Here is a 12,452-nt window from a genome sequence, read left to right as displayed (position 1 = left end):
AAAGCATGGACCAAATCGGTCACTACCGTCAAGAGTTATCATGCGCAGAATTTTTCCGAACTTTTTTGAACTTTATGGGGGGAGGTACCTGAAAGAGTAGACTGATATGGCTTATCTTCGAACTTAAACTAAGTTTGGACAAAATATTACGAAGGCCAAATTTACGACGAATCGGCAGATCAGTTCATGAGTTATCTTGCGCTCCAACCACTACACACGGTGTCATAGGGTTTTTCGTAACTTTCAGGTTATTTTCTTAGGAAGAATGGACTTGCCCCTGATGAAACTTGTACTGTCGTATAGAGGACAGTGAATAGAAGTACTACAACAAAAATCAAAGCGATTCGTGAACAGGTCCTAAACTGAACTTTTCCGAAATTTTGTGTGGGAGATACCCGAAGGAATGGACCGATTGAGTTCATATTGGAACCTCGTCTAAGTCTGGTAGAAATTTCACGATGTGCTAAGTATGGACCAAATCGGTTACTTGCTTCAAGAGTTATCGTGCGCACAAACTTTTCGAACATTTTCGATCTTTTGTGCGGGAGGTACCGGAAGGAGTGGACCGATGTAGCTCATCTTCGAACTTAAACTAAGTTTGGGCAAAATATTAAGAAAGCCAAAATTTGAACCGAATCGGTTTATCTGTTCGAGAGTTATCGTGCGATCCAGCCAGCAGGACAGACAGACGGACGGACATGGCTAGATCGACTCCAAATTGTCTGAAACACATTTCGTCCAAACATACTTGGGGTCTAAAACCATTATTTCGATGAGGCACATTTTCATCGTATCAAAGTGTATATACCCTCTTTAGCCTAAAGGCTGAGGGTATAAAAATAGTTTAAGTTCATTAATTTTTAGAGGAATATTTGAAGATTTCGGTTGCAGATTGAAGGCTGATTGAATGCTTTGCTAAACACTTATCAAGCGCACACGTACAGAAGGAGTTCATCGGCTAGACAAGCCAATTTGATAGTGTATGGGCCGCTTTATGGACAGCTTCAATCATTTACGAAAATATATTAAAATGATTTATCGCTCATTTTAATTATCTCTTGGCATTTGTGTATAATTTTAATTTATTTATTGACTGCTGCAAATATTGATTTGAATTTGCATGATTTACGGCCTTTTTGGTAATTTTCAAATCGGTTCTCATCTTATTTACGAATATTTTATAGGATTTTCAAGAGACAAAGGGAAATAAAAAACAGATAGTCATGGTATAAAGAGAACCATTGTTTTTCATGAATTCCTAAAACGTCAAAATTAGTAAACACAAAAGCAACAAGTTTTAAGCATTTTATAAAAAACGCGAAAAATTAATGAAGTGTCAAGGTTTCTCCACATAATCGAGTTGTGGATATGATAAAATGTTTGTTTAAAAAAAAATCATTGAATTTGATTGTTTTTAAATTGTTTGGCATATTATTCAAACAGCACACAGGCATACACAGAATGGGTCTGTTCCAGAACTGCAAGAATCTACTAATTTTTACTATTTTTATACCCTCAGCCTTTAGGCTAAAGAGGGTATTTACACTTTGATACGACCAAAAATGTGCCTCATCGAAATAATGGTTTTAGACCCCAAGTATGTTTGTACGATATCCGTTTCAGACAATTTTGAGTAGATCTAGCAATGTCCGTCAGACGGACGGCTGGCTGGTGCGCACGATAACTCTCGAACGGATCAATCGATTCGGTTCAAATTTTGGGTATCGAAATATTTTGTCCAGATTCGATTTAAGTTCGAAGATGGGCCATATAGGTCCACTCCTTCAGGTACCTCCCCCACAAATGTTCAAAAATTGTCGCAAAACTTGTGCGCACGATAACTCTTGTAGGGAATAACCGATTTGGTCCATACTTTACACATCGTGTAATTTCTATCAAACTTAGATGAGGTTCCAATATGGACTCAATCGGTCCACTCCTTCGGGTACCTCCCAAACAAAATTTCGAAAAAGTTCAGTTTAGGACCTGGTCTCGAATCGCTTTGATTTTTGTTGTAGTACTTCTATTCGCTGTCCTCTATACGACGCTGTATGTTTCATTAGGGGCAAGTCCATACTTCCTGAGAAAATAGCCTGAAAGTTACAAAAAAACCTATGACACCGTGTGTAGTGGTTGGAGCGCAAGATAACTCTCGAACGGATCTGCCGATTCGGTCCAAAATTTGGCTTTCGTAATATTTTGTCCAAATTTAGTTCAAGTTCAAAGATGGATTATATCGGTCCTCTCCATCCCGTACTTCCCACACTCAATTTTGGATAAGTTCACTTTATGACCTGCTATTGAATCACTTTGATTTTTGTTGGAGCAAATTGCATTCGCTGCCTCAATTACGATGGTAAAAGTTGTTTCAGGGGCAAGTCCATACTTCTTGAGAAAACAGCCCGAAGGGTGTAAAAACCCCCTATGGCACCCCCATGGTCTATGTCGATCCATTCCTTTAAGTACCTTTTCCGCAATACGACCAAAATTTTGAAACCCCCAAAATCCTTATATTTTTTGTGAAAAAAGTGTTTCAATTTGCACAGGCTGAGGGTATATCTCTGTCGGCAAAGCCGACTGATACTTTTTTACTTATTTTTAATTTATTTTTTGAGGATTTGTACGGACTCTGGGAAAGGATAATTTGGATTTTCGTCAAATTTGTTGTATTATTTGTTGATTTTCCGCGAAAATAATAATAAATTTAATAACTATTTAAACATCTACGATTATGCATAACGATTTATGCATAGATTTTCTCATAACAACAAATAAGATATTTTTAAATATTTTTTCTTTATATGAGAATAAAAACCGCTATAACTTTTGCGCGCATCGTCCAATTTTGTGAACGCGAACAGATTTGAAACCAGAAAACCAAAAATTGTAGATGTGCTCGCAAAAAAATTTTTTAATTTTTTTCAAATGGAATTGCAAAGGATTTTTGGTTTTCGCCATATAAGGTTTTTTGATAAAATAAACAAATAGGAGGTAGGACTTTAATTTGTTTTTCTTTTTTTTTTTTTGGGTCACCGTATTATTCATACAATGAAGTTTAATCATGGTAATTCTACTCTTCTACACAAATCACAAATGAGTCTTCCTCTGCATTAGTTTCGAGTAATTTTTGACCATTTTCTGATGGTATATAAAGTTGCGCGGTGATTAGTGTACTGCCTCTTCATTTCACTTGGCAAAACCTGAACATGTGTTGTGTTTGTCTATACTCTTAATGTTATACGTTACATTTATATCAAAGTTTTGTAGAAAGTGTATATATCAAACAAAAGTAAAACAAAATAATCAGTTTTTAATCACCTAACTGTTCAAAATATGATCAGAAGATACATAATTATAATCACTTTTCAAACACCTGCATGACCCTTTTTTGATGAAGCATTTTTCAATCTTCATGATGATCAAAATGTGACATTAAATAACGAAAAAGTAGTCACATTTTAAACGCCTCAATGATTTATTTATGATTGCTACACATTTGTTGTTGTATTTTAAATTGAACTCTTTTTAATCATTACAGGGAGTCACTTTCGAGTCCCTTTCTGATCATACAAGTGATCACAAAAAGGACTCTAAAAAGACTCCGCAATGTGATTTTTGAAAAAGTAATCATCCAAGTGCTAGCTGGGTAAAATGAAAATTTTCAAATAACATTTGCTGTGAAGAGGGAGAGCGAATGAGCTTTCTTTACCGCAAAGGCTATTCACTGGTCGCAATTTTTAGCATCGAAATGTAATTTGTACTCGCAACAGATTTTGATAAGGTAATCATCAAACCAATGTTTGATTAATGGCTTCAGTAAACATTATTAATTGACCATAAAAAAATAAGCTATTCACTTGTCGGTCGATGTTTGACATCTTCTGAAACACAAAGTAATAAAAAATAAACAAACGCTAAATATTATATTAAAAATATTGCTAACATTAATATATGATATATGTATGTCATCTTATATATAGATGACCACAAAGTCTTCTTATAAAAGACTACAAAATCTTCTACAGGTCTTCTTAGAGAAGGCCACAAGGTTTTCTTATCGGTGACCGCAAGATCTTCTTCTAAAAGACCACCAGGTATTTTTAAAGATGACCACACCACCAGGACTTCTTATAAAAGACCACCAGGTCTTCTTATACAAGACCATCAGGTCTTCTTATAGAAGACCACCAAGTCTTTTATAGAAGACCACCAGGTCTTTTATAGAAGACCACAAGTTCTTCTTAAAGAAGGCCACACGGTCTTCTTATAGAATACCACGAGGTCTTTTTACAGAAGGCCACAAGTTCTTCTTTAAGAAGGCCACAAGGTCTTCCTATAGAAGACCACCAGGCATGCTCATAGAAGACCAACAGGTCTTCTTATAAAAGACCACCAGGACATCTTATAGAAGACCACCAGGTCTTCTTATGGAAGACCACCAGGTCTTTTTATAGAAGACCACCACGCCTTCTTACAGAAGACCACAAGGTCTTCTTAAAGAAGACCACAAGGTCTGTTTATAGAAGGCCACAAGTTCTTAGAGAAGGCCACATGGTCTTCTTACAGAAGACCACCAGGTCTTCTTACAGATGACCACCATATAAATTACCACTTGGGCTTCTTATAGAAGATCACTTGGGCTTCTTATAGAAGACCACCAGACAACTACTTATACATGACCACAAGGTTTTCTTATAGAAGACCCCAAAAAATCTTTTTATAGAAGGCCACAAAGTATTTTTAAAGAACGTCACAAGGTCTTCTTATAGAAGACCACCACGTCTTCCTATAGAAGACCATCACGTCTTCCTATAGAAAACCACCAGGTCTTCTTAAAAAAGACCACCAGGTCTTCTTATAGAAGACCACCAGGTCTTCTTATGGAAGACCACCAGGTGTTTTTATAGAAGATCACAAGGTCTTTTTATAGAAGGGCACCAGGTTTTCTTATACTATGTCCACTATGTGTTCTTCCAGAAGACCATCAGTCACGTTTGTCCGAAGAGGTGTCCAAGTTATTTCAATCGACAGTTTGTTGAGCACCCGCGAGTGATAGGGCGAGAAGAGTACTACCGATCTCTTCTTGCCGAGGATGAACCACCACAATTTTCAATGCATGATATTGCGAATGTTATCAAGATAATTCATCCAAAGCGTTGGACCCTGAAACTGATGGATGTGCCGTGAGTCGAGTATCTCACTAAAGTTCTCAAACTTCCCGAAGTCTCGTAAATGGGAAGGGTGGTCCTGCTACTGAAGACGAGCAAGGATGCCAGCAAACATAAATCGTACCGAGCGATTTCGGTTTCTTCGCCTCTTGAGACGTTACTCCTCCCCAGCATCAGCATGGGTTCCGTAGCCTGCACAGCACGACAACAGCACTGCAAGCTATATCCACACAATCCCACGGCAGCGGGTTCTTACGTACCGGATTGACCCGAAATCATAGTGTTTCGGCCAACAGCAGCCAGCATCCAGCCTATATTTCTACGTCGTTTTTATGCTGCTACAACAACAACATCTCACACATATTAGTCGAGGACCTAACCAGAGGAAGCCGTGTGATAGAACAGTGATGGTGGCGCTTGACTTATCAAAAGTATTTGATACTGTCAAGCACTCCTCGCTCTTTGGGAGGACGTTAAGCAGACTACCCTCCGGTCGAGTTTGAAACGTTGGATAATCAATTACATGTCATGACGAGAAGCAGAAGTCCCGTAGATTGAAACAGGAAGTTCTTCATATTTGGGTGATATCTCCGGAACTGTTTGACATCTTCCTCTCATCTATTCCGGCCTCCTTCATATGGTATTGAGATCGTAGCGTATGCGGATGATTGTAAGTACCTTCAATGATGTCATTTGTGAAGGGCTAAACTTCTTTTTAAATGATCTCACTACACCAGGAATATGCAAATATGATCCACTAAATCTACGGCCACTCTGTTCATCATATGGACTGCAGAGGTGAGAACTAAGTTAAATGTCATGGTTGATGGTAGCAGAATTTCGACCACAAGCCACATTCGACAGCATATTCACAGTGACAAGCTGAGATGTAAATCAAGGTCCTCAAGTCCCTAGCCCGCCGTAATTGGGGTGTAGTTAAAGAAATCTTGTTAACCACATACAAGGCGATGGGTCGGTCTGTCGTAAGCTATGCGGCGCCAATATGGGCCGCAAATAGAAGTGCAATGGGATTGAAAAATATTCAATTCTGTCAACAGGGTGCCTCCTCATGTTTTCAGTGGACCATATAAATGAGGAGACAAACATTCTTCAAGTACTTCCTCGGGTGCTACCGTGAGAGCCACCCTAAGGTATGCCAGGAGGTATCTTCTTGATCTGGAAAGAGAGCTCCAACGTTACAAAAGAGAACTCCCTAGATCAACAAGCCCATCAATCAGGTTTAAATAGCTTTCACACGGATACAGTCGTAGATGACATAAGCAACTGTGAATGCGATCTTTGGAGAACATCCGTCTTCTATCGCAGTTGAAGAGCGTCAGTTGTCGCGACAAACCAGAATATTTTTGGATGGTGCAGCCGTCTGAATTCCTATAGGACAAGGATCGATGACACCGTACAAAATATCTGCCCAGCATGTGGCACAGGTCCGCACTCTCAAAATGGACCACATGTAGTCCTTCCTGAACTTGAAGTTCAGACATATGCAACCATATAGAAACTGCTACAACAATTACAACAACAAATAAAGCTTCAAAATTATCTTCGAACTGTTCTTAAACTGCACTTAAGTACAATTTTTGAACTTTTGTGACGGAGATTTCCGAAGGAGTTGTCCGATGGAACTTGACGTATGTTTGTTTTGTTTTCATACATTTTACGTCAAATAAATCGTGGTAGAGTTGTTTATCATGACAAAAAACTCTGATATAAACGTAGTCTTAAATTCGTAAAAATTGGGCTAACCAAGTCCTGCTCACAAAAATTTAACGCCACACATTTTTCTTTTTAAAAAATTGCATTTAAAATTTATTTATTTATACAAAAATACAATAACAGTATATACTAATAAAATTATACATATATATAGGAATTCAGTTCAGGAAACAGTTCGTTACAATGATCCGGTCCGATAATTGCCAGCATTTAAGTCGAAGTTAAAACATTCACCGTAGTTCCGAGCAGCATCTTATTGTGGAAGACGTTGTTTCACTTTATCCTCGTGATAAATGAGTACGTCCTTTATACTAACATTGGGTAGGTTTAACAATTTCTGGAAATCAATAAGGTCACGATCCATGGGATAAATCAAGGGAAGGTCATCTAAAAGAAGAGAATTAAAACCAAAACGGGTATTTACATCACGACGACGTTCGTCGGAAATTATTCTCGTTGCTTGAATGTTGTCATCGAAAGGTGAGATGATAACCAGTAACTGCATGGCAAGACCCTCAACACGACCACGTGGTATCAGAAGACGATGAGGCAAAAGTGTGGTTTGGCCAAACAAAGGATTCATCGTTAAATCAACATTACCTTGCATAGCGCGCATAACACGTTCATATAATTCCGAGTAGGTAGTGACATCACGTCCCGTCCAGGTTATGTCACGGGATTTACGTTTAATGACATTACGACCAATTGTCAAATCCACATCAACAATATCTAGAAGTAGAGCATTTCGACGTTGTTCTTCGGGAGTCATCACACGGCCCAAGGCATCAAATTTGGGTACCATTAGAGTGCGTACAACAACACGCTGATTACGTTGTGAGGTGAGATCAAGATTAATGACAAACGATTTGTGGTTAAGGCGAGGCACACGACCAATAACAGTTCTTTGTGATTTTTCCAAACCACCATCCCTTTTATTGAGCAGATTTGTTAGATCCACATCAACTTCTTCCACATAGGTACGGAAATCATCCACTTTTACATTGTTAATGGTCACTCCATCAAAGGCAATTTCATCCAAATTTCGTGGTCTTCTTAGTTGCTGAATTTGTCGCTCAATGGTATTGATTGTGTAACGTAGCAGCAGTTGGGTAATGGGAGTCTCAAGAATTTTGGATATTTGACCACCCTCTACATATTCCGAGAGATTAACAATTTCCTGTAAGATTTCATTTAAAATCAAACGATCGATTTCTCGAATAATGATTTCATCATCTAGTCCCAGTTTGTTGTAGTGCAGCTGACGTTCACTAAGATGGGTTATGGTCTGTTCAAGGGTTGTCTCAAGACGTTTGGAAATTTCTTGCATTTTTTCAATTACTACGACTTTTGTGCGTTCATCCAAATGGAAATCTTCCAACATAGTTAAATCAAAGTTGTCAAAACGCCCTCCTTGGATTTTGTTCACATCGAAATTCAAGTTGTCCACAATGTTGTTACTACCTCGTCGTTGCCTCGTCAACATTTGGTCCCTTACATTGTCCACCACTGAATGGCCAAGATTTTCCCTTACATCCACATTGTTGGTATTTTTCAACAGACTGACCCGGCCAACATTTTGTTGTTGTGAGATATGTTCAACATTTAGACGTGCCACTAACTGTTGCAAGTGATGCAAAATTAATTGACCCATGCGTTGTCGTCTATCATCACCGGTCGTTCGATCAATACTACGTGGAATACGTCGTACTTCATCAGTCCGTTCGCCTTGCAATATCTCATTCAGGGGGACATTACGAGTTTTACTGTTGAGTAAATTTAATCTTCTGCCGCTGACATGTAGCAAACGGTCATCATCCACGGATGTAGTGGGTAAGTCATTGTCGTAGTTTCTACGATACATCACATTGTCTTCTCTATCCACTCGGAGATTTCGATTCATTTCCACGTTTCTATCCATATCAAGATTTCTCTTCAATAGAAGATCTTCGTCCCTTTCACGATTTTGCACATCGATATTTCTATCCATACCAAAATTTCTCTTCACTCCCATAAATCTATTTGCTTGAAAATCTCTTTCTATTTCAAGATTTCTATCCATTTGCACTCGGTTAACATCGTACTTTGTATTCGTATCGCGATTCAAAATACCCCTTTTACCATAAAGCAGACCAAGTTTTGTGCTGCCAACATGTTCCCGATTCATTCGCATCAGTTCATCATCATCGTTGTCTAGGCGTCTAATTGGTATATCTTGATTCATTCGTATATCATTGTCACGACGAATCTCACGGACATCCATATCACGTCTGAGTGGCAAATTCTGTAGAAAGAAATATATATAGAGACGTTTTAAGAGACATATATTGGATAGGTAATAAAATAGATAAATTATCTAAGATATTTGGATAATGTAGATGCATTATCCACATTGTTTGCATGACGTAGATAATCCACATGGTGCAGATACCTTATCTATCCTGTGTGAATGGTGTAGATACATAATCCACATTGTATGGATAAAGTAGATACATTATCCACACTGTTTTGATGGTGTAGATACATTATCCACATTGTTAGGATGGTGTAGATAAATTATCCACATTGTAAGGATAGTGTGGATACGTTATCTAAATTCTTTGGAAGGTGTACATTATCCACATTGTTAGGATGGCGTGGATACATTATCCACATTGTAAGGATGGTGCAGATAGATTATCTAGCCTGTTTGGATGGTATACATATATACATAATCATCCTAATTTGCATTGTTTGAATGGCATAGATACATTATCTACATTGTTTGGATGGTGTAGATACATTATCGACATTGTAAGGATAATGTGGATACGTTATCTACATTCTTTGGAAGGTGTAGATACATTATCCGCATTGTTAAGATGGCGTATATGCATTATCTACATCGCATAGATGGCACAGAAACATTATCTAGACAGTTTGGATGGTGCAGATGCATTATCCACATTGTGAGGATGGTGCAGATACGTTATACAGCCAGTTTGGATGGTGTATGCACATAATCCACATTATTTGGATAAAGTAGATACATTATCCACACTGTTAGGATGGTGTACACACATAGTTTGGATAAAATAGATACATTATCCACACTATTTGGATGGTGTATATACATTATCCACATTGTAAGGATGGTGTGGATATGTTATCTACATTCTACATGGATGGTGCAGATACATTATTCACATTGTGTGGACACAATATCCACTTTGTCAGGATAGAGTTGTTTATATATCCAACTTACCATATCTCCTCGGTTCATTATAATATCATCCCGTCTTAGAGGTTCCACCCTATCACGATTTTTAAACATCACATCCTCATCTTCATAGCGTCTTACTGGTTCCACTCGATCCAGTATATTTCTTTCACGATTCAGGAATATTGATCGCCGCCCCAAGTCTTGTTTTTCATTCGTAATCACATCACGATCCAAATTCTTCATTGCACGCGACTGTTCCACAACCAGTTCATCCAGTAAAATATTAAGGAACGATCTCAAACCAATATCTTCCGATAAGTGACCTTGGCTATTACCCATGGGAATAATACGCAGTGACATGTTCTCTTTGTTTTGATCGAACATAATCAAACGATTGCCACCAATGGTGGCTGCCTTTTGCATAGCCAATTGTTGATGCAGATCACGCCATGGCATCCACAGTTGGGACTTATCAAAGATACCAACTCCATTACCACCGAAAAATGGATTGAAATTCAGTTTGGCATTGCGACGCAATTGAGTAAGATCGAATAGGCTAGGACGCACGGACACATCATTTTTAGCAATAGTTCCAATTTGGTTAGTATCTCTTTCCAAATTCTCCACAGTGCGTATCACAGAATCGTCGAGGTAATATCTGGGTAAAATTTCATAAAGAGCTGGAACAATTAACATCTCAGTATCGGCACGATCTTGCAGAGCCAATGTTAGGGCATTTACAAAGAGCACGGGATTAACATAGCGACGAGCATAAACCGCCAACTTTTGCAGCCTTTGGAAATCACGACAACGAACAAATAGACGATAGAGTCCTAGAAGTTGGCGTATATGCACTTCATTGGTATAGGAACACATTACGTTGCGGTCTAGGATGCGATTGTTACGTATCAAATCCAACACCATTAGCATATCATCGTCAAGGGGCTGTAAGGAAGGAAGTATTGTAAGGATTGGCATATTTCATAGCAAATGCTGACACTCAACGGACCGATTTGTCGAGGCCTTCAACGCCCTGCACAACAACCACATGAAAATATCATAAAGTGATGCCAAGTTTTTTCTTGAAGTTTTCATGGGGTTGTTGTATACAGACGCTCAACGGACCGATTTCGGTTGGTGCATGAGGATCTTCAATATATAAAATACCTCTGAAGGCCGCGGTAAATACGGTCCGTTGAGTCGCGGCCTTTAAGGATATGTTTCCAGCTTAAGGGTCCAAATACATAAGAGAGAGAATGTGAGAGAAACAACAACGACCACATGAAAAATGTGTAAGTGATGCCAAGTTTGTTCTCGAAGTCTTCATGTGGTTGTTGTAACGGGACACTCAACGGACCGCATGTATTTGGCCCCTAAGGGATCTTCCATTTATAAATGGGTTTTTTATGGAAGACCACTGTGCCATTTCGTCAATCCCACTTACCCCCATATACATATTTTCATCGGTAACACCATCGATATTAATCTCCAACAGGAGGCGATCTTCCAATGGCAACTCAACCTGTCGGAGTATGTCTAGAATGAATTTCTGACGAAGTAATTCATCTCTGGACATGGTATACAGGCGGCCAATGCCTACATGACATATTGCAAAGAATGGGAAAAGAATAATTAGAAAATTCATGAAAAATATAAAACAAAAAGTATTCTCTTACCATTTTGTGATCCTTGAACTACATTTAAATTTAGCCTTGGACGATCGACAATCACACCAGCGGCGGCAAAGCCGACTATACACAAAATTACTAAAATATTTCTCATCTTCTCGCTTTACTATAGGGAGCCCACCACTCAAACGTTGTAAACACTTGAAGTGACTACATTTCTCAACTGTCGAAATTCCCTATTTATACCATGCGGCTACTGACTAGTCCATAGAATATCATCTTCGAAAATTGTTATCATCATCAGGTTAACAACCATATTTTGTTTTTGACAATCGTGGGACATTTTTTATTACTGTTTTCGATTGATCTGCATTACTACAGTATTTACGACAGTGATAAGCAGCAAGAATTTCGATTGCATTTCCCCCATTCCCAGTCGTTAAGTGCGCTCCAATGGACAATGAATTGATAATTTTAACAATTACAGACGTGCAAAAAGTGAATCGTATCCCCTTTAGGTTAGGTTGAGAAGATGGGCGATGAAATCGCCAAATGTCCGTAGGGACAAAGGCTGAAGTGCTAAGTAGGCACGTTGAGCGCTCTAGTCTGTATTTTTCTGGGGGAGGTTATATCTAAATTTATTATTAACTAGCAAACCCCGGTCCGCGTTGTTGGCCCGTCCTAATTAGTTTTATTGAAAATTTTTTATGGACTTTATGCTTG

The 12,452-nt window shown here is 38.5% G+C and overlaps 1 protein-coding gene across 1 annotated transcript; it reads right to left on the bottom strand.

Moving 5' to 3' along the window:
• Nucleotides 1–6,965: 6,965 nt before the first annotated feature.
• Nucleotides 6,966–11,943, bottom strand: LOC141389657 (fat-body protein 1-like). The gene is made up of 4 exons (XM_073961495.1): nt 11,778–11,943; nt 11,546–11,697; nt 10,144–11,046; nt 6,966–9,183 (listed from the first exon to the last, which is right to left on the bottom strand). Exons 1-4 carry the CDS (start codon nt 11,881–11,883, stop codon nt 7,156–7,158), a joined length of 3,189 nt encoding a protein of 1,062 aa, XP_073817596.1. The 5' UTR covers nt 11,884–11,943; the 3' UTR covers nt 6,966–7,155.
• Nucleotides 11,944–12,452: the final 509 nt, after the last annotated feature.

The sequence above is a fragment of the Musca autumnalis genome, unplaced genomic scaffold (assembly GCF_047663935.1).
Source record: "Musca autumnalis isolate F117 unplaced genomic scaffold, ASM4766393v1 scaffold_1, whole genome shotgun sequence".
Lineage (NCBI taxonomy): Eukaryota > Metazoa > Arthropoda > Insecta > Diptera > Muscidae > Musca > Musca autumnalis.
Note: the sequence above shows the minus strand (reverse complement) of the source record. Positions and strands in the feature narration are given on the sequence as shown.

What these genes read in the sequence shown, in the direction of transcription:
- LOC141389657 (XM_073961495.1), bottom strand. Translation starts at nt 11,883, where the DNA reads ATGAGAAATATTTTAGTAATTTTGTGTATAGTCGGCTTTGCCGCCGCT. An exon ending in AGTTCAAGGATCACAAAATG is followed by an intron (nt 11,698 to 11,777) that starts GTAAGAGAATAC and finishes TATGTCATGTAG; the next exon opens with GCATTGGCCGCCTGTATACC. An exon ending in ATGAAAATATGTATATGGGG is followed by an intron (nt 11,047 to 11,545) that starts GTAAGTGGGATT and finishes CCTTCCTTACAG; the next exon opens with CCCCTTGACGATGATATGCT.